A 22,939-nucleotide genomic window follows, 5' to 3' on the forward strand; every position below is an offset into this window, starting at 1 on the left:
TGCCTTTCTGTAATTGCAACCTTTTAGTAATTCACCTTTCAAATAATGTTGCTGGCGAGAAAACTGAAAAACTTCTGTGCTAAAACACTTTTTGTACTGCAGCTTGAGTGCTATGGAGGACTTTGTTTCTTTCATTGATCCTTTTTAATTAAAAAAAAAAAAAAAGCTAAAAAACCAAAACCAAACCAAACCCAAAACACAGAAACATTGATGGATTGATCCCTATGAGGTCAGGGATGGACAGACTTTGTCTCCATGGTGGTAGCCGGTTGTAGCGTACCGGTGTTACTTACTGATCGACTGAAAATAAGAGAAGATCTCAGATAAGTGCCTTCTGTTTGTATAGAGAGAGTTATAATACAGCCTTGTTCTTTCAAAAAGACAGTTAAGAGCACTTCAAATGAACTGCTCAAATTCTAGGCTTCAGGAGCTCACATAATGGTGAAGGGGTTGTGGTGGGAAGGGAGGTGGTGGTGTAAAATCCTTCCAGTTGCTTTGAAACAACACAGGGGTAGAGGAGATGAAGAAGGTGGGCTGATGAAGCCCTGGTGAATAGTTAACTGGTTTAAATTCAATTACTGGCGTGTTCAAGTTGTTAACAGGTACATCAATGCGGTTTTTATTAGCAAAAGTTTTCCTGTCGTATATAGTGCAGTTGGCAGCAAGAACTTGCTCTCAGCCAGCCTGATCGCATAGACTAACCCTGTTCAATCAGATCCCAGGGGTTGTTACCCATCCCTCGCTTTTGCCCAAATAGAAGTGAGAATACTAAAGGCTTCTGGAGGTAATTCACAAGATTCAAGGTCAGCAAGCTTGGTGGGCTCAATACTGGGGATTTTACGTAGCTGTTAAATTTTGACTTTGTCAAGAAAAGGTGCTTTAAAATTTTCGGCTATTGCAATGTTTTCATTATTTTTTTTCCTTTCTGCTCCCTGTTTAAATTTGGCTGTTCTCAGTCGTATCAGTCACACTTTTTTTTTTTCCCCCAGACGTATTGTTGGAGAAAGGAAAGTCACATTAGAGAAGTTTTGGGTTTTTTTTTCTTTCTCTCTGTTTTATCTAGACCCATAGGTTTATATGCCTCCTGTGCTGGAAAATAATACACAAATATTAGTATTGGCCAGAATATTGTAGGGAGAGAGTGAGTGATACTTGTGTACACAGGCAGACAAAAGTTTCAAAGACAAGGTGTGATTTTCAGGTGCTAATGTTGAAACCCTATGAAGCAGACCCTGCGTTTCAGGCTTCTTGACTCTTGGAAAATTAGAATACTTTTAGGATCTCAGTCACTATTAGTTTTGTAACACGTTGGCAAGAGGCATGATAACAAACATATTTTGAACATTGGACAGGCAGTTTTTCCCTGTCCTTTGAAAATGGATAGGGAAGGGAAACCAAGATGTATTAAAAGTCTAACATAAAAAGAAGATAATTTGTCACTGTAGGTTTCTTCCATGTTTTAATTTTGATGGTCTTACAACCATAGCACTGAAAGAGTTGCATGTGTGGATATAGCTGCGCTCCCTAGTTGTTAAAAACTACTGTGAATACGCTAGATGAGAGCTCAGTGACTACTAGCCACGGCCCAGGCTTCTAAAGACTAGTATCAGTCGAGTTATTAACCTGGCCTCATCTGATCGCTTTACACAGGAAAGCAGAGACCTTCTTAAGACTTATTTTTAGCATTCTCATAATTTTTTGATTTGCATGTTCGCTGATAATAAGGGGCATAATTTTTTTTTCCTCTCCATCTTTCACCAGGGACAAGCACAAGGTGTCTTTTCTCCTGTGTTCATATTTTTATACCCTTACTGCATCTCCTTCTGCACTATTAAATATACTTTCTCGTCCCTTTCTTTCCAAAAAAGCACATAGTGCATTTCAGTGTTGAAGAAGACTGGAAAAAAGAGGAAATTAGCAGCTACTTTAATATATGTGTGGCAATGGGTGGGTGGGAAAAGCAGTACTTGTAACTGGTAATTTTGCTGTTCCCTGTACAGGTAAATTAAGGCACAGATTCCAAAAAGTGAAAGTGGATCTGGATAATCTTTTACTTCTTAGTTACAGCAGGTCTTAATGTTGCAGGTTAGAGTCACGGTGCATATAATATTGAAGTACTAAAATGTACCAAAAGCTTGCCTGCAATCAAATAGTGAATCCCTTCAACTGCCCAGTTGCTCAGAGTGAGCGAAAGGCCATCTCTTCTGAGGATGAATGGGGGACTCTGTCCTGGGATGATTGCTGCTTCTGCACCTAGGCTAGAGTACATCTCCTAACATATGTATCTGTGTGCCGCTAAAGTGAACAGAGTAGGCATTATGATTTGCACTTTGCTTCCTTTTGTTTTGAATTCAAAGGCCATCCCTAATTGATGGAGGTTTCCTTTACGATGCACTTATTTTCAAATCCATCATGCAGTGCTTGTGCTGCCCCTTGCCTTCGTGGATGTGCTGGTCTTTGACCCAGAACTGGTAAATGAACCCTGCAGGGAAATCATTAGAGAATTGGAGCGGTTGCGGTGGAGGGACCAAGGGTCAAACCATTACCTCCCCATAGGACCGTCGACTTAAATTGGACTTCTTGCTTTTCGGAAGCAGGTCAAGTGTCAGGGACGGCTGAAGTGGTCAGGTACAAACCGATACAGATCATGGACACAGTTCGGGGTTTTTAGCTTAAAAAATTAAGGCTAGGCTGGATGGATTTAGTCTAATGATGCCTTCTCTGTTTCTCTTCTCTTTTCTCCCTTTAAAAAGCAAAATTAAAATCCTGATAAGTCAACAGGAGCCAACACTCTGACATTAACGTGCTCTTTGTGATCTTTTGGCACATTCATAATCTTTTAGAGTAGTTGGTTCAACCTTTTTAGTCTTTCCTTGCAGTTTCCTTTGATTGAAAAATAACAAATGATATTTTGTAACAAGAAAATACCTCCATAATTCTTATGAGAAATATATCTCCTGCTCCTTTTTTCCCTTCCTCAACTGTTCTTTGCATAATTTTTTCACACTCTTAAAAAATGTAAAATGACCTTTTTCAGACTGTGCAAAATAAATATTTCCTGCTCCTGGAGGAAAAACTCCACAGTAGTGCGTCTATGGCAATGAAATATACTGCTGAATATAAGAAGGCATTTAATGATTTAATTTAGAAATCTGAAACCCTTGAAACATTTTTATAATGTTGTATATAATTCCAAGTGTGTAACTATGTAAAATAAGTTTGATATCAAAAATGCCAAAAAGCCATGCGTGTCATTCTATTGAAATATGACTGCAAACACTGAAGAATAAAACAGATTGTACTAAAAAAAGAAGAAAACAAAACATGAGTCTGTGAAACCTGCATTTCTTTTCACTGCAACTTCAAAATGCTGCAGAGACACCTTAAAAAATGTCCTTCTTGGCTCTGTCCACCGCCATGCGTAGCACACAGGACTTAGTAGATGTACGTCACTTTCTGACTTGTGTAAGGAATTCCCCCCTTCTCAAATAATTAATGAGACACAAGAATTAACACAAATGCATGTTTGAGTGAGTGGGCTGAAACCTGGCCCTTCTTTTGAAATCAATGGCAGAGGAGTGTTTTTACAGAAGTAAATGTGTTTTGATTAGGGAAGATAAATTGCAATGTGTTAGAAGTAAATTTTTTAAAATATCAATATGAAAAAATTGAGGAAAAAACATGTAAGTACTACTTTGACTGGGGATTCTGCTCTCAGAAATACCCATATTTGAGGTCCGCAAGTCAAGAAGACATGGAGATCTCCGCAGTTGATGTGAAAGTATTCACCCTGTCCAGCTGCAGAGGGACACATCACATGAGGAGAACTGGGCCAGATCTCAGGTGACCTACATCACAGCTTGTGATTCACAAAGTGAGATGTCTTCCCAGTTCGGTTCTCTTACATCTTACTCTGTGGGTTAGGAGGAACAAAAATGTTAAAGTTTCATGCATTTATGCTTTAATATAGTTTATTATGAGGCCTGCCCCACACCCCAGTTCACACATTTGTTTTCTGGAGGGTTCTTGTGATTATGATGATTTATCAGTAAGAAGGGAAGGAGAAAATTTGAGTAAGAGGGAGACTGTATTTTATCAGACAAAAATGCCCTTTATGCAGGGTGTCCGGCAGGTTTGTATGCTGCCTGCAGCGGGGACAACGTCTTTTGAGGCCTCATCAGCCCTGAGCACACTGGCAGCGGAGAGCAGATAACCTGCTTGTTAGCTGATGAGGCTCTCGGGCCCCGCTACCCTGAGCGTGCTCCCCGCTGCCGGCAGCGCTGTGGGTCTCTGCCCCACAGCTGGAAAGGCAGGCGTGTGGCAGCAGGTTGGCAGGGCTGGCAAAGGAGCTGCCTGCCGAGATGGTGCCAGTACAGGAGCTGGAGGCCCAAAGCAAGACGGTGGGGACTCGGGGAAACTCGGCACAGGAAGGAGGCTAGAAATAGAGAAGCATCTCTGTTTCCGTGCTTGCAGAGGTTATTACAGCCTGTCCCATGCCCTGTGGCACCTTGCCTACTGATCGAGGGAGACTGAGGAACTGACCAGCTGGAAACTCTCATCCTTTACTCCAGCTCCTTCCACTTCCAGCAGCTCTTTCAGGTAGGCTGGAGCCAAGAAGCACACCGCTGCTGGTGTGCAGAAGGAAAGCGGCTTCCCTGGCATCTTCGGTGTTGTGTCTGGTAGAAGCCAGCTTAATAGGGCCAGCAATTTGGAAAACGGCTCTATGCGTACCAGCTGGTGGAAGGGAGAGGCTGCTGTCCTCGGTCGGGGTGGGCTGGGTTGGGAAGGCGTGTGCAGCACGGCCGGTGGCCCCCTGCCCGAGGTACAAACCCTGCCTGAGCATGGAGGCGGAAGGGAGTGGGCTGGCAGCCACTAAAATTTAAACAGGGAGATTTTTCATTCACAGGGGCTGTTCCAACAACTCCTGATGTTGATAATGATGAACGGTGTGTAATGAAGGGCTGCGCAGCTGAGAGAAACAGTTCTTTGAACATGGCTTTTCCGCTGTAGCACATCAGGACTAACAACCTGACTTCCTTTGATAGCAGGTGATGGGATAGGAAGCAAACTGGAAGGAAAATTATTTTCCTGAGCTTCTCACAGAAATCATACAAGGCACCAGGGCTTTTGCTTGTCAGTCATGCAGTTTGCTTTAGAAGGTGAGAATTCGAGATAGCATGGATTTTAGTCGCAATAACATTGGTCAATTTTTAGTCCCCTAGAAAGAAGACACGACCGTTTAACAAAGCAGTGCATTAGTGTTCAGTACAGTTCACAGGAGGGGGCAGTGTTTTGGGGTTTTTTGGCAGGTGCGTAATTACGTTCTCTACCACCTCTCTCGTGTGGGAAGGGATGGTGACTGAGCAGCGTCCTTCCTCCTGCCAGGCATCCCCTGGTATCCCCTGTGCAACATAAGGCCTGTTCATTTACTTACTTTTAATTTAATAGTTGTGTTTCCAAGGTCGTGAACCTTTGAGCTTGCGTCAACGCCTTTACATTTTTTTTTATTCCAGAATAATAAATAGGAAATAAAAATATTCTAGAGATAGCATTGCTGATCTCTAATTTCCCCATATATTCTGAAAAGCACTACATATGCAACTTGAAATCAGCATGTGCTACATTAGAGTGTTAATTTATTTAAACTGTGGCTAGTTTTACACACTTCTCACTCATGTATATAGGTATGAATATATGTAGTTAGGTAGGTTTTTTTATGGGAGAGGTGAGATGTTTTCACTTGGCTGTTTGTTAACTTCTGACAGGAGATAAGGACCAGCACTTGAGATCTTAAGAACTTTTCCCTTCCCCTTTTGCACATTTGTACCCTTAGCATTACTGGTACTGCCCTCTCTCTGTTTCAAAATTCAGTAACAGAAGAAAGTTAATGCTAAATGTCATTTTATAATTGCAGTAATGATCACACAGCTGTGCTTTCCTAGTTGTATAATGCATGTCAGGATCAGTTTTGGAGCTCAGCCTCATTTCCTGCCCAGATGTAATTCTGGTGACCATTATTACAGTAGGAAGGCTCTCCTCGGTCATTATGGCCACAGTCTGACGGAGGCCTGAATGGCGTGATGGAGGCCAGCATGGAAGGATGTTGCAGCTTTGGGTTAGCTGCACGTAAGCTTTTGGCCAGTGCAGGAAGCACGCGTGGATGCGTGTGGGCAGGGTGGCTGCAGGCAGCACGAGCAGCTCATGCACATGTGTCCCTGCGTGCGTAAAAAATATAATAAAAAATAACTTAGGTGTGCCTTTCTTTCTTAAGAAATGTTGTCTTTATTTATGAGCATGTGAAATTCTGAGGAGGAGCACTTACACTTAAATGAACCTGTGAGCAGCCCATAGAAAAGCAAGTGCCTGCAGCGCTAATAATGAGAACTGACAAGGCGATCCTGCTGTGTTTATTTATGACCTTCTGCCTTTGTTAGCTCTTGTGAGAAATTCCTCTCTAACCATAACAATATTGCTGGAGCTTGGCACTGCGCTGAGGAATCCTACGGCGCCCCGAGGCCGCTCACTGGCACGGGTACAGCTCGCAACAGATTGGCACGGTTGTTGAAATTTTCATATGTTTTCCCCTTATTTATTTCTTTACTTAACTCGTAAGGCTGCTTGTTCCTTTGGTACGTTTGTTTGTTCTAACAAGCACCCTTCAGAAGTATTTTGGGACTTTGTGAAGATCCCAACTTACTGATTTGGTTTTTTTCCCTCGTTTTTGGTGGTCTGGCTAATGAATAGCTCAGAGGATGAAATGAGCTTCGGTTTGATAGTTCCGTCAGGTAAATCTTCTAAGAAGTTGTGAGATAGGGTTGTTGTTTTTTTTTAAAAGACAGACAGCCGTGTACAAATGCTTGCTCTGTTTGTAGTCTTCAGCGTAGAAGATGGCAAATGGGGGACTGGGACAAGTGCTCAGGCAACACTGCAGCAAACCAGCAATGACCTTACAAGCCACACAGCAAAACTTTCATGAGGTTAAGAACCATACTCTTCTTGAGCTATAGCTCTTACTAACCATGCCTTGACACAGATGGCTGTTTCCCCATCTTTCTATCACATGCATTCCCTGGAAGACCTGTTGGCCCTGTTCACTAATCTGTGTTATGTAGAGGGAGAATCAGCAATAAGTAGGGCTGCACGTGAAGGTCTGGCAGGGCTGAAGTCTCTCTTTGCTTCATCTTGCAAGGTCCAGGATGCAGCCATTGACAAGCGCTGCAGTTCCTCAGGCTGCTACGTGTGACCTGGGGTTTCCATGGGGAAACAGCAGCAGCAGGAGAGGAGGGCAAAGGATCACTGCCTTAAAAAATCTTGGCAGAGCCTCTTTCAAAGCAGCTTCGAGCTGCAGCCCTGTTTTTCCACCTCTGTACGTTACCTGACATGTTTTTTTGCACCATGTATGAACACACTCAAAATTCAGTGCATCTGGAATAGAGATCAGTGGGAAAACAAGTTATCTTTTATTCTATTTACAAATATTTCATACAGGTGTCTCCCAAATGCACTGTCTCTGTGGGCCATGGTACTGCAGCGGTGCTTGCTGGAGGGAGCCACAGCAGGGACAAAGCCTAGTAGGTTTGGGGGAAGGACAGTTGGCCCCTCAGGTGAAGGGCTGGGTAAAACACCGTCATACAAGAGGTCAGATGGGAGCACCTTGCTCGGGAAGGCTCTACCGAGTGTCCACCTGTTGTGGTCCTTGGAGCAGCAGCCATATTTTTTGCTGATCACAGTTGCTGTACTCTGAACATCCTACCCATGCTTTCTTGGAATTTTTTCAGAGCATTTTTTTTAGCGTTACTCTGAATTGGTAGTTCTGTGCTATACCAACCTCCTCCCTTCAAGCCAAGGAAAATTTTGGAGGAACAACCTACTGAAAGCTTTATCTAAAAGATCCTGGGACTCCCTGTCTTCTCTATGATAAGAAAAAGCTGCGACTTGGAAGCATGCTCAGGCACTAAAAAACTCATGAAAAGCTGGCTTTCGCAATTCACCATGGAAATCTTTCCATGATATATTAATTAAAGAGCAGTCGTAACTGATACGTTGCTTTTTCCGTAGATTGCATCAGCTACATGGTTTAACACTTCCGTAGTGATTCTTCCACATTTCTCCTCATTTGCTGAATTTCAAGAGCGCACCTAAAATTATGAAACTGTTGGATAAAGATTACCGTAATGCACTTAACAATCAGGACAACCATGTTGTTCTCTTAGCCTTGAGATACCTCTTCCCACTCCAAAAGCAAAGTTTGTAAGCATGCTTAGCAGTAGACGGGAGGATATTGGCCTTTCAGAATTTTTTCGTAAAGCTTAATTGAAGCACTACAAGTTATCCTTCCAACTGGGGTAATCAAGACATTATTTCAAAAGAAATCTGAAGCCAAGACACTTTTCTAGGATTTCAAAAGCCTTTTGAAATTTATATAGAGGTTTCTGAAACATGAGTTCTACACAAGTCTGTTAAAGCCATATCATCTCAAAATATCGCGTTCCCTTGCCGCTCAATTATTTTGCACAATAGCGTGCCTAACCAGCACTGAATTACTGCGAGGAGATGTGAATTCCAGAACTTGGGGTGATGAGGGAGTCTGGTTCTAGCTGGCATTTGCGAGAAACGATCTGAAAGTTTATTTTTCTGCTTTATTACTGTCTTGAATTTCGTTTCCCAATCTTTTCCCAGGTTACTGGAAAAAGAAGAGTGGGAGGGGCTGAGTGAATAGCTCTTGACATGTAATTGTTTGGTTTTGCTGCTGTGGTCCATAAACCTCAGAAAGGAGTAAGCAGTTTGTGTGCATGGCAAGGGGTGTGGAGCAAAGCAGAGTGAGAGCGATCACAGCCCCATTCAGTTGTGCTTTACTGGTTGTCAAACTATGCGCTGCTGGGGTCACGTTGGGTTCAGAAAAAGGAAAGAGAAACAGAGAGGAGGAGGAGGAGGAGAGGTTCTTGCGTGGTGCTGAGAGAATGAGTCTGGAGTGGCAAATTAAGTTGAATTTACTGCATTATGATGCTTATTTCTGCCTGATACCCCAATATAAGACTGCATATCAGTTTGTTCCACTTTTGTTAAATAAGACTTCATAAATTAATTTTGTTCTCTGAGGCAAGTCGCCTTATTCAGTTCCTTAAAAAGGAATCCTTTATAACATTTATCACTCTTTTTGGCATATACATTTTGCTGCTCCTTTCACCTTCTGATTCAAGAGGAAGAGATTGAAAGTTATTGGAGCATCTGTGTTTTTGAAGCTTAAGATGTGTCCGTGGCTTATTTACCATCTAATTGAATTGTGGTATTTGGTTACAGGGTGTTGTGGGAGAGAGAAGAAAGAGGCACAGTATGATGCATGCAGAAGCCCTAAGCTAATGAAAAACTATGTTTTTTAGATCCTTATTCCCACGGTAACCTGCTGGGATGTCCTTTTTATCAAACCATAACTCCACAAATGGTATTAATATGGGGGGGGGGGGGGGGAGGAAACAAACAAAAAAAGCAAGTGCTGTAAATCAAGAGCTTTTAAACTTTGGGCATACAGGTGCATAGGTTCATCAGTTGTTTTAAGTCCTTTATCGTGGTCCACACATAGGTAGCCATGGGCTGTCAGAACAGCTCACTCGTTATCAACTTGCCTTTTTTACTGTGGGGTGAAAAGATCTGCTTTCAGTGGTCGGTGGGCAATTGATTGTTGGACCAACCCTTTTTCTGTTCTCTCAACTGCAGTCTCCAAATCAGATAGTATTGTAGGTCCAGGCTTTCTAACAGCACAGCTCATGCCTTCAGAATGCAATGTGGGGTAGTCTGAGAAGCACAGGTGGAAAGTTGTTCGCTTATCATCACAAAATAGGTGTGTTGTGACTCAGGCTATGTCTGTGGTAGTAAACAGTAAGGTACATTAAGCCGTGTGAGGTTGTGTGGTCATGTTTAAAGAGCTGCTTCTACGTGAGCTACCCTGCATAGACCTATTGAGAATCTCTGCACTCCAGTCACGTGTGGGCGTGCTGCAGGATAGACGTGGTGTGAATTGTACCACATTTCATGTTACGGTATTTGAAGTGGTGTTTGCTCCTTTTGGCTTGAGCCACACCTGCAAAATCTCAGGGTTTTGAATATGTAGTCTCAAGATAGATGGTCTATGTCTGACTGCATGTGCTGCAAGTTTCCAGAAGTATGGTAGCCAGAGTAAATGGAGTAAAGGGAGTAAGCAATAATTTTTGGTGTGTATTACTGCTGTTCCTGCTAAAATTTTAGGTCTCTTTCAGATCTACTGACCCATATGTTATTTTGGTAATGTCTTGTTCTTTCTCATATGCTTTTGCTCAAATCCAGGTTTATCTGTCTTGTGATTCAGTACTCCTCTCCTTGCTTACTTGGTCTGATTTCTTTCTACATCAGCTGTGAAAGTAGAACAAGTAGGTAATGGGAGGGGGAATAGCAGGCGTGTGGTGTTTTCCTTGTGGCTTTGTGATGCTGGGTTCAACATGGCCAGAAGCACAGCTAGGAAAGCAGGCGAGCAGGGAGTTGCCCAGTGGCCATTCAAATCCTAAGCTTGCTGCAGAGAGGGAGGAGGATAGTGATCCCAAAAATAACAAGCTCCAGAGAGCTTGAATGGTTCTGGATCAGTGCATGTTTTCCTTCAGTCAGCTTCCTCTCTGTTTTGTCCTGTCAGTTTAGCCTGTCTTCTCCCTGGGGAGGTAGCTGTAGGCTATGTGATCTAGAAAATGGTTATAATCCAAAGAGACGCAAAAGAAGGAAGTTGTTATGTCTCACCTCATGGTTCATTATATGAAAACACCTTGAGTTTAACAGAAGGGATTTAATGTCTGGGGATGATTACAGTTGGCACTGAGGAAACTCTGGATGGGAAGTAGTATGAGTACAACTAACTTTCATTAGGCTGCTGTTATGCAAACGCAACTTTTCTTTCTCCTTCATAGGGGCAATTTGTTGTGGTTTTCATTGATTTGGTTGTTTTAAATGATGATTTATTGACGATAAATAGCTGATGCTGTAGATGCTGCAGCTACAGGAGTTGTTGGCTGAGAATTTTTCTTTGCTACAATACTGGAAAAGCAAATGGCTCCTAAGGGTTCATGACTTGTAATTTTTTTTTCCCAGAAATTCTACATGCTAAGCATTCTGCTTCAGATATAAACATTGAAGTTCATATCTTGAGAGCTGTTGTATTATAGTTTTTCTGTTCTGGAGATATACTGTTTATTTTCAATATAAAAAAAAGTATTGTTGTCAGACAAGCTGTGTGTCTTACCTCTTTACAGTCCTTGTTGGACATTGTCAATTTGCTTTGATAGCACTGGGGTCATTAGTGTTTATCGGTTCATACACAGGAGTCGATGTTTGTAAACTAGCGACTTTTTTTTATGCCATTTGAAGATTTCTTGATGCAGCTGGAGGCCTCAGGAGCCCCCTTCCCGTTAACTGTCAGGGAGCCGCAGACCCCATGATGAGTGGCACTCAGCACGGGCAGGGAGGTGTGTGGTTGTCTGGGCTTTCATCTGGTGCCTCCAAGCTATGGTGTCAGTTTTGAATTTCTAATTGCCCTAACTTGTTTTTGCTGTAAAGCTCTTGTCTAGACAAGCAAATAAGATCCCATCGTGAATCAGCGTAGGCACAGAAGTGTGACTGTATCCATCTTAGCAACTCCTTCTCGTCCTGTGTCTGACAGATACTGGCATATCATGTTCTGCTCTTGGACACCTGTATCCACCGGTCAACAATTCTTATTTTTAGTTAAGGTTGTCTTACAAACACAGATACTTTGCTTGTTGAACAAACGTAGTAAGAAATGATTCTTTCTTGAAGTGAACTGGGAATTGAATGCTACAGCGAGATGCCATATTCAGCAGAACAAAATCGCATCCCTTGTTAGTGTATCACTCCTGCCCAGGCAGCCGGGAAGGCCCGTTGCATCTCTTGACCCTTGCGGGCTGTGCTGTCGCAGTGGTGTTCGCTGTCGATGAAGGTGCAAGCCAGTGGGCATGTGTGCAAGGAGGTGTGCCTTCAGCCGCAGCCTCACCTGCGCAGTCTGCATAGTCCTGACAGCTCAAGTCCTTAATCTGAGATCTGAGCCAGTGACACGCTGCACCAACTCATCAGGTACGCTTTGGTGTTCATACTGCAGGACCAGGAGCTACCCAAAAAAGAAAAAGAAGGGGGGGTGGGGGGGAAGATACAACTATTTGTTTGGTTCTGACTTTGCAGCAAGTCCGCTTAAGATCCCTTACGTTTGGCAGATGAAACATACCCATTAACTGTTTGGAGAAAAACCAAAATCAGTTAAAGTCAGGAGCAAAATTCATACCAGCTTTAGTGAGGCTGTTTAAAAAAAACAAAAAAGCAAGCCTTCTTTGCTCTTTCCCCACTCTCAGCAAGTATTTATTTATTGGGACTAACACTTTTCCCAGAAACAGTGTTTTCTGTGCACTTTCAATTAGGGGGATTTTTTAAGACTGGGAATGAATTTCATATCCAAATTACGAGTGAGAACTGTCCAAAACAGTAATTTTCTTAGCAATTATATAGTAAGTTGTGGCTTGAATCTGTTTTTCTAAGTTAGCTTTTTGTAGATAATTTCTTGAAGACTGATATAATTCTAGGATCCCATAGGTTGAAAAGGCAGTGGGCGGGGAACTGGCACTGCATTCTTCGCTTCCGCTTTTTCTCAGTTGCTTGAGTGAGTATAGGGCTTTTGGGGAAAAGGCTTTGCATCCCTGGGGACTTCCCTGTATGACTTCTCAGAGAAAGTATTGGATGCTGATCAGAGACCTTCCAACACAGTTCAGTAACTGAGTTATTTTGGGAAGCATGTGAGGTCTGCAAAATGAAGGGAATGTATTTCCCCAGCAAGTGGTGCTTTGTCACTAAATTTAGTGTAAGACGGTAGTGCTTTTATCATACACTTAGAATTTCCTTCATCTAGAATATCGCATGAATAGTTTACCACATAGAGGTTGAAGTTAAAAATTTGGTTGAAAACACTAAAACATCTAGTAAGTGGAATAAAGTAAGAATGACAGACAAGTGCCGTGAAAGTACTCCTACCCAAATATTGTCAAAGCTTGGGTTTGTCTTGCAAGTAAGTTTTTAGTATGAAACAAACCCTCTCCATACAGAATAGCATGTTCTGAGGTAGGGTTGTGCCCATCAATAAAAATTGAGCTTTTTCCTCAAGGAGATGTTTGAAATGAAAGTGATGTTCTCTACTTTTCCTTCTCCAAACCTTAAATTAACAAGATTGAGGGAATGAACCTTGTTCTCTGTCCTCAAATTAATTTCAGTAAGGGGTGTAAAAGGCACTTTGGCAAAAATGTAACGGCAGCCTGGCTGTCTCCTGTTAAGGAATAATTTTTTAAGGATGTGCGTTAGGTATGTGTGTTTGGTGTGCTTAGTTAAGGGTTGCATTGCAGCTGGTGTTGAAGGAAGATGCTCGTGTAGGGGATAGCAGCCTTTGAAAATGTAAGGATTTTCCTCGTGGTCCCCATCGTTGCTGTGCCCCCTGTGTTTTTCTGGTTGCACAGGCGATGGGAGGCTGTTAGCTCGCTCGCTGCCTCGACAATGTGACCAGCAGGGCCTTTGGAAGACTTCTTGAAACATGCTATTATAGGCTGCTTTGTGATGAAAAGAGGTCTTACAAATATCTTGAAATTTAAACAGAGCTATTGTGGGTTTTCCTTTTGTGTGTGTATGTGTGTTTGTCAGCCAAATCATTTGTTCAAAGTTAATCTCAATTACAGAGCATATTGTTCATAATCCCCCATGGCTCCAAAACAATAGCAGAGTGTATGTCTGCTTGAATATGTATTTACATACTTACATGTAAAATATGTTTGTGTGTATATATAATTTTACTTCTAAAGTGGTGATTCATGTTAAGGAGATGGATATTTCATGCAGGATCCTGTCTTTTGAGCAGCACCATCCTCCATCCTAATAATACAGCAGGACGGCCTGAATGGAGTGAGCAGGGCTTTGATCCTACAGACAGTTGGTTGCTGCAGTTCCCTAGATGTAGCACTGGGGTTCATGCTAGCAAAATGGGTGGTAGGGTAGGGTCCGGGGTTTTCAGCTTCTTGGAGACCGGGAGGTTTTGTGTGTCGTTAATTTTAATATCTACAGAATACCTCTGCTTCTCTTCTACTCCCTGAGAGTAAAGGAACCAGTAGGCAATAGTTGGGAAATTTAAACAAATGCCAGGTTTTATATGCTCCACATGATCCCTGCAAGAGAACCCCAAACTACAGTAACATGTCAGTGAATTTAGGGTGTAATTTAGCAGCGTAGGAGCTCAGTTAGCAAGGTGCTCCATGCTTTCCCTTTTTAATGATTTCAGAGAAGGTGCTCATCATTTTTCAGCTGCAGGTATTTAGCAAGGGATCCCTGTAGTAAAATCTTGGTTTATGTCTGCTGAGACACTCTTGAGCAAAACCAACTGTGTGAAGTGTTTGCAGTGTAAATTTTTGCTCTGTGGTGAATGCTCTAATCCTGTCACACTCTGTGTGTAAAATTGTGGTGGTATTATGGAGTCACTGTAGTCTCCTCTCTGCTGTTTATTGGATCTAGGTATATTCCTTGAGTAAGTTAGCATCATTATATTATATATGGGTGTTTGTATGGGTTTTTTTCTTGTGCTCTCTTTGTAGGTAACTTTGGGTTTCCTGGCTCTGTATAAGCAGTTTGCTTCCTTCTAGCCCTTGCTGGCCGCGTTGCAATGGTAAATTGGTGTGCTGTTTCAAGAGTGTCTCTCCTGTCAGTCTGATAAGATCATACCACCAGGAAGGCATAACATTATAATCCCAAGCACAATGTGATCCTGTTCATTTTAGCTCTTGTACTTGTCAGAGGGACAAGAATAAAGGTTGTGCATGGGTGGAAGGTGAGACTAGAAGTGAAGATAGTTGGAGAAAAAACGCTTTGCTAAAAGAGATAAATCCTGTGTAGGCACATTTCAGTTTGTAATCAAGGTATTATCTAGAAATGAACTTTGAAAGCTGGCTGGGATGTCCTGAATTATACAGGATGTAAAGCTGACATAGAGAATACAGAACTGTAATATGGATTTGTGACGGGGGGAAAAATTATTTTGTCCTTCATTTTTTTCTTAGATTTGGTGCCACGTTTGAAAATATAGTCATACCAGTACCATAGACAAGAATAACAATATTACTCCGCAAGAAACAGATCTACAAGAAGCAAGAGATTTCTGGTAATTCCAGACTTGCTACATTTTACTGGGAGAAACAAGCGCTTTCCAGAAAAAGCCTCTGAAAAGAGGCAAAATTTAAGGCATGCCTTAGGGTATGGGGACTTCAGCCCCTTAAAAGAATCCCAGCAATTACCTAACCTGCCAACTTTCCAACAAGATAAATGGAAGCACTGTAGCTTGAAGGTGCCTTGGTTTGAATGAGATGCAGTAAGTAAGGTCTCTCTGTTCTTTACAGGCATCATAGATCTGATAGTACTTATAAAAGAAGAATAGAGTTGGTGCCCTGCTGACTAAATTGTCCTCTAGAGGAGTATTAGTTACAGAGCTTCTTTGTTAACTAGGCTGTATGCTTAAACCACTGTGAATTTCTCTTATTAGTAGGCTTTTTAATAGCTTTACATATGGATATGCTAAGTAAATGCAAGTATATCCATGTAATTTATGTATATAATGTGTACATGTACAGTATTTTATCTATAAATAAATGTTTGTGATGTGGAAATTGCACATGACTTCATTACTGTTCTTTTAAACCGAGGTAAAAGCAAGCATTAAAATACTGATAATAGGAGAACAGTAAGTCGACTTCTGCTCTTTCTGTCCAGGTGCTTCACATAAAGTCTTTCTTCTCCTTCTCTTTAATTTCCCAATTAGCTTTTGTGGATAACAGAGGTGTTTCTAAAACCTTTGTATGCTGGAAGTTTCCCAGTTGCTCACTTACTCAGGCTTTCTACTTTAGAAGACTAGGTAAGGCCACAAAGTGTAGGTTAACAAAAAAATACAAAGTAATGATCTGCAAACCACCCTGCACAGAACGGCTGATATTTCTTATTTTAGTCTGCTGTAACGCAAGGTAAAGGTGTAGGTTGTGGAGCACAGCCCAGGCATCTAGATAGGCAACAGCCTTTCGGGTCATCCTGAGAGCAACCTCATTATCAGCTTTCTTGATGGCTCTGACGAATGAATGCTACCGTTGTGTCCCCAGCAGATGAGTTGATTGCGAATTTCCCAGGCCCAGGGAGGAAGTCCCTAGTGCTTACGCTGAGCGAGCGTGGGGAGCACAAGGCATTAGGGTGTGCTGAGCCCGCCTGGCTGCTGCCTTCTGCGTGTACCGGGGGAGGGTGGTGTGGCTTCGCTCTTTAAATAGACTGGCATCATGCAAGCTTTCCTCTTTCTTTTCCGCTTCTGCGAAGGAGTTGCATCAGGTTGGTGAGGAAATCCCTGAAGGGCAGGCACTTGAGGAAATGCCTGGGACTCTCAGTCACTCCACCCCCACAGGAGGCTGGAGAAGTCAGATGCGACCTGGTGGGAAAAGTGAACTTCATTCCTATCCCCAACTTTTCCCCACGCGCACGCTCGGCAAGCCGGGAAGATGCTGTAGGAAGCGGTCAGGTTTTGCCTTGGTCTCTGAACAACAGATAATTTCATCACGGATAGCGCTAGCTGCTTCATGGCTTTTTGTGATTTTGGCATGTTTGTTTTTTCAAGTATTCCATGGCTTGCCAAAACAAATTGAAGCTTTAATCCACACACCCTTTTAAAACCTTTGTTATTCTAAATGTAAAACCCTGTGTTTTCTGTATCTTCTATCAGTTGGGTGCCTATCTGGGTTTTTATGCAGAATTCATATTCCTTTAGAATGGGCTCTATTCTGCTACATTTGGTTTTCAGGGGTTCACTATATGCCATTCAGCAGCATTTGTTTTATCAGCACTTCCTGCAGCATTTGTTACACATCACAACAGCAGTGATTTGATTCCGTTTAGAAGAATACCATATTATGAATAGAAAAGAAGTAATTGCTTACCTGTTTGCCAAATACATTCTACTGTGAAAAATCTCTAGCGTTGCTCTATACAGTATCAAATGGTGTTATTTCTTGTTTACACTTTCTACAGTTAATAGTTTAGAAAAAGAAACAATAGAAATAGTTTATTGCTCATGTCACAATTAAATTTGCATTTGTAGGGATTTGGAAGTCTGTTCTTGAGTGAATGCAGAGCCCACACATAGATTGATGTTTCAAACTTAATCTTTGCTTTTCATATGCGTAATAAAATACACGTACAATATTGTGCTGGTCAGAAAAAACAAAACTAACCTGTGGTGAAGTATTTGTGGAAGTTCATTGGAAATAGGGTCTGCGAGGTGTCCTGCAGAGAGCTAAGCTGGGTGGGGTTGTATTTACTACCTTTATGCACAAGGAGGAATAACATGTAGCATTCTAGGTGGCTTCTAGTGAACGTTATTGGTGTTTAAATTGTTAATCCTGTTCTTGCCATGCCTTGGAAGACTGACTGTGTCTGTCTGTTAGGGGAGACTGGCTGTGAGCCTCCCTCCTAACGGAGGTTGTCAGCATCGGGCAGGGCTCTTACTCCAAATACACCACTTAGCATTTCATCCAAGTTCTGTAACTTGTTTGTTATGAAAATCAGGCAGCAGTAAGGCTTTGCTTCCTGAGCTCTTTGCTCAGGCAGAGCCCAATTCTTTTTGTGCTACTTGGATGGCCGGTCCTGTTGTCTTCAGTGCAACCACTTCCATGAGCCAGACAAGTGACGTCAGTATCAGCCAAAGTAACACACACTGCCGTCCCAGTTACTGGAAGCCTCAGAGGTCATTTAATGGCCTGTTTTATGTGTGAGGTAGCTCTCCGTCTCTTGTTTGTGCCTTAATTCGCTAATAGAAATAATAACGTGCTCCTTAACTTGTGCCTTGCCGATAGTCATGGAAGCACAGCTACCTTTGTGCTTTTCAGTTTGTATGAGATTCTTCTGTGGTGCTTAGGAATGAACATTTTTCCTGATAGTTAAATTTCGCATTGAAAACACAGCAGTTACGAACTGAAATGGAACAACTGTTTAGCAGTGTATTCAAATGAAATTGAAAAGCAACTGAGAGTTGTATGATGGTATTTGGTGGAAATAGAGAAGCAGCCTTCCTTGCTCCTACATGGCCAGCAGGTCCTGTGCTGCTGCTGAGGGCAGGGCCTCTTCTTGTGTCTCTTCTGCAAGGTGAAGGAGCTGCATGCAAGTGTTGGAAGGGCTGCAGATTTTACACCCTTCTTCTCTCATTTTGGTGATGGTTTAAAGAGCAAAGTGTATAAGCTGTGATTGTAATAGTAGCAAACCCCAAAATGAAATACTGTGTGAAAGTGAAACTGATGTATCATTTTCATTAGTTTTAGTATGCTCAGGCAGAATTTGTGGGATTAATTTTGAAAGCTTAATCCAGATGGAAAAGGTTAAATTCAATGTTGAGTGAATTTGGTTCCAATTCATTTGTTGCCCTTGCTTGTTCTTTTTCTCAAAAGAATTAGAGATTAAGTGGAGAACTGTACATACTATCCTCGTTTTCTGTCATCATTTAACTACATGAACCAACATCAAAGACAACCTCTCAGTTATCTGCTGCAATAAGTAAACAAATGGACCTGGTCGCCATGCCAGCTCTTAAGCCTGTGGCCTGAGTATTAGTTCATATGACTACTTACGTTCTTTTTCCTTTTTCCTCAGGATTTATCTGGATCCATTGACGACTTGCCGACTGGAACCGAAGCAACCCTGAGCTCAGCCGTTAGTGCGTCAGGCTCTACGAGCAGCCAAGGGGAGCAGAGCAACCCTGCACAGTCTCCGTTCTCCCCTCATGCTTCTCCACATCTCTCTGGCATCCCCGGGGGCCCATCGCCTTCCCCTGTAGGCTCTCCTGTTGGAAGCAACCAGTCAAGATCTGGTCCCATTTCTCCAGCAAGTATTCCAGGTAAGTTTGTTCCAACAAACAGAATTAAACCAACAGACAAGTTTGTTAAAGACATGAACAAACACTCCAGTATTCCAAATTGATGTATTTTCTGAGAATCCTGCATTTTCAGGTCCTTTTTCTGCAAAAAATGCGTACTTAAAGCAGGGGTAAATTCCACCTAAATTTCAGCTGCCAAGCCCTCGGAGGGCTCAAAATTCTGAACTTGACTCCACATATGTGTTTGATAAATGTCTTCATCATCTACCAGTGCGAATACTTGATGATGATTTTTGTATGTGGTTTGTGCGTCATCTGTCTGTCACATTTTTTTCTCTGTTATTTACAGGGCCCCTTTTTTTGTTTTTACTCTGTATTTTTGTTGGTTTGGCTGTTGGACTCATATGGTGGTTTCAGACCCGCAGGATGACGCAGAGATTTTCCAACCCTGTGTTGTGATAATGTAATTTTGGACACGAGTACAGAATATTATATGAGATATTTCTTAATATTTGCAAAGGTCAAGAAGTTACTAGGAATCCAGCCCCACCAATAATAACTGGAACACCAGTGGCATGTTTGCCATTCACTCGCTGTCTTGCTCCACATAGAGTATGACACACCGTCATTCATGTACATTCTGAAATTTGTACAAATCTGTTCAGATACCCAGAAGAGAAAAACAGGCATGCATTAATTCCAGTTCTTACCTTGTCCCCACCCATCTGGCACATTACTTCCAGGGGGTCAGGCAGCAATGTGTATTTAGTATTTAAGATGTTTATTCTCTTTCTGATGCTCAAGTTTTTTATTATTTTCTGACATTTTGAATACTAGGGGAATTCCTGAGAGTAGGAGAGTACTGACTTTACTCTGGGGATAAATCAGTTTCTGACAAAACCATGAAAAAATCAGCATGGAGCTCAGTTAAAAGAAACAAGAGTAGCGATGCCATTTCATTAGATGTGCTGTAAACCAATTGCAGGTTAAAATTCAGTGAGTAGCGTGTGTTTTGGTATTCAGTACAAAGGTATCCGTATAAAATGTACGTTTGTAAAATGCACTGTTTGTATACAGAGGTTAAACTAGATATGCAAAGGGGAGTAAGCTCAATGCACGCAGGAAAGTTGCATACTAAACGTGGCCCAAGTGTCTCAAGCCCTGACGCTGCATGTGTGCCCTGCAGTTATTTCTTCCCTCTCCAGCCGCTCTGACCGGCAGCACATACTCAGGTGGGGCAGGAATAGTGGAGACAGTGACAGGACCAGAGTATTTGCATTATATGCAGTATGGTAGCTTTGTATTTGCAGCGTATTCCCCAGTACGTGGCACAGAAGCCCGTCCCTGTTCAGTGAAGCCATAGTCCACCTAGCTGGAAAGGTTACATTTTCCCACAGTCAGATTCAGGCAGGTAAATGGATTGGCGTTTTAGCAGCCCGATTGCTGAATAGGGAAAGAACGTTGTGATGTTGAAAACAGCTTTATTGTAGCCATGATAGGTAGAGATGGGAACAGGACAGTGTGTAGGGGAAAGTAGTAAATTTTATGAAACGAATTGATCCCTGTGGGGTAAAAATAAAAGGGGTGTGGGCCCAAAGGTCAGGGTCAGAGTTCCTTCATCACTTCAGTTGAGCCCAAAAGCTCATTTTTGTGACTGGCCTAGTGAAAAGTATTGCCGCTCATACAAACTGTGCCACCATTTTGCATGGTGGTTTTCTGGTCTGCTGCAGTAACACAAAAGCAACTCTTCCTCAGGAAGGATTTTTATGAATGGCGCTAAATCAAAGCTGCCCGCCGCTGTTTCCCCGGCGTGGGCGAGCTCCTGGTCTCTGCAGCTCTTTTGCTAAAGGTGAACTCCCAGGCGTGAGCTAATGCAGCGCTCTCCGGAGGGCGGCCGGGCAGCTGCGGTAGCGTTGCTGCCGCTGCTGCTGTTGCTGCTGCGTTTCTCAAGCTACAAAATGACATGAGCAAGGCTGCTATTTAAAACCCTGCGACTAGTGGGACGCTGCTGGGTGCTGGGGCTTTCGAGCCGTATGAATTAGACTGTGCTTTCACCTAAGTGTATTCCCACCGTTGTGCTTCATTACTAGGACATTGGTAGCTTTTTTTCATCAGCCATATTCGCGAGACCCTGTGAAAAAGTAATACAGAGCTGGTTTGCATTTCTGTGGCTGTTCACAGCGTTCAGGTTGTGGCCGTTTTTAAACATAGATTGTGTAGTACAGCGTCTCGCCTTTAATAATTTTGTTCGCTGCTATTTTCCTCTCTGTTCTCACCCTACCCTTGTTTGTTCTGACCTCATTCCTCTCCTATTACCTCCTGCGATGTTGTGCCACAGCTTCTCCATGTGACATAGATTGGCTCTTTCAATCATTCTCTCTCCAGCAAGTCATTGTAAAATGAGCAGCTGTTGTGTTGCTGATAGCTATGGCTAGGGAAAGCCAAAATGTTGCAGGGGGTTCTTGGTGGGAAGGCCATTAAAATAAAGGTGTCGTTTTCCCAGGGTTTACTGGAAGAGAAGCATCCTTTTCCCAATGCCTCCTTCCTTGCAACAAAATTGAAGACTAATTCAACATCAAAAGGGCAGACAAACAAATAACCCCCTATTAAACCTCCCAAACGGCTGATTCTCTTCTACTGCCTGTTTAAGCTGTCTCCCCACCCCACCACAAGCCTGCCGCCCCATGTTGCTTTCTGCCGCACGCCGCGAATTTCACGGGAATAGGCTGGCACAGGCAGCACTGACATTGGCACGTCCCTAGCTCAGTGGGCATTTCCTTCCTGTGCTCGCTGAAATACTGGACAGATATTTTGTGTGGTAAGCGGCACACACTTACACAGCCTTTGTTTCCATTCTCATTACTGGAATAGACCAGGGAGATTAACCCCTAAGAGCAGAAAAAGGAACTTTGATGGGTTTTGTTCAGAAATAGTTTTCCCTCAAAATGGTAACGCTTCTCATTCAGATGCACGTTCATTACAGGACTGAAGTCCTGCTATTTTATGATTTTTAGGGATTCAAAATGGCATTCTGATTTCCTGTTAAGTAGATCGTTATTCTGCTTTGCTAGGAATCCTGATCTCTTTATTTTGTAGCCATCTTCATAATTAGGGTAGGTGTTCTTCCAAAGAATGAGATGTGATGCCCTGCACTGCTTTGGGTCTTGAACTGTGCCTGATTCAACCCTAAACCATTAGTGGAAGCTGACGCAGCACATCATCAAAATGCACTGCTGTTGCCAGAGGATTTAGTGGCTGTTAATTTCACTTTTCTCTCCTTTTTTTTTTTCCTTTCCCTCCTGCTCCAACCATTCCAGTTTACTAACAAAGCAAAAATGTAAATAAGCTAAACTCCCCTTTCTCCCCCCAATCCCCAATTTTGATCTCAGTGGCCAAAGGCTTTTGTCAGCTTTTTCTCCCTTGCGGTGTAAGCAGCAAAAATTTTTAATATTAAGAGTTCTGTGGAAGATTGCTGATAGGCCAGGAATCCCTTAACCCATCATGGACAAGCAGATTTTGTACACGTTAATAGAGTCTATTATTTTTAAACCTCTGCAGCAATTTTTATCTGTATAGAAGAGAGAGGTACACTGTACTAATAATGAATAGCAAATGCTGTCTTTACAAATACGTAAAAGTATTTTTTTCATATAGATCAGTATTTTGACTTGCATTTTTAATACATGTTACATTTACGTTCTGAACAAACAAGTTATTTTTGCTCTGTTAAGCATCAACTGCGCTGTTGTTTTTATTACAATTGTATTGATGTCTCCTTTCACCAAGGAGCTTGAATTCAGCTGGAGTTATAATTTTCAAGAAGAAATCCATGTGTGGTATTCTCACTTAGGAATGTTGTTTTTGCCGGTCATCTTAATTTATGCTAACCAGTGGTCAGCACCCTCCTCTGATGAAAAAGACTCCAAATTTTTAATTCTTATAATTATATGAGTCAATAGATGTGTTCCATTCAGTGACCAACTCTATTCT

General features: G+C 42.3%; 1 protein-coding gene across 9 annotated transcripts in view; it reads left to right on the forward strand.

The window, feature by feature from the left end:
* Positions 1 to 22,939, forward strand: part of ARID1B (AT-rich interaction domain 1B) — a 337,378-nt gene that overhangs the window by 216,763 nt on the left and 97,676 nt on the right. For all 9 annotated transcript variants that reach the window (XM_064447082.1, XM_064447088.1, XM_064447085.1 and 6 more), the window contains one exon: positions 18,727 to 18,970. In XM_064447082.1, coding sequence (XP_064303152.1) covers positions 18,727 to 18,970 — 244 coding nt within the window. The remainder of the gene's footprint in view (positions 1 to 18,726; positions 18,971 to 22,939) is intronic.

Source organism: Phalacrocorax carbo, chromosome 3 (genome assembly GCF_963921805.1).
Source record: "Phalacrocorax carbo chromosome 3, bPhaCar2.1, whole genome shotgun sequence".
NCBI classification, from domain to species: Eukaryota; Metazoa; Chordata; class Aves; order Suliformes; family Phalacrocoracidae; genus Phalacrocorax; species Phalacrocorax carbo.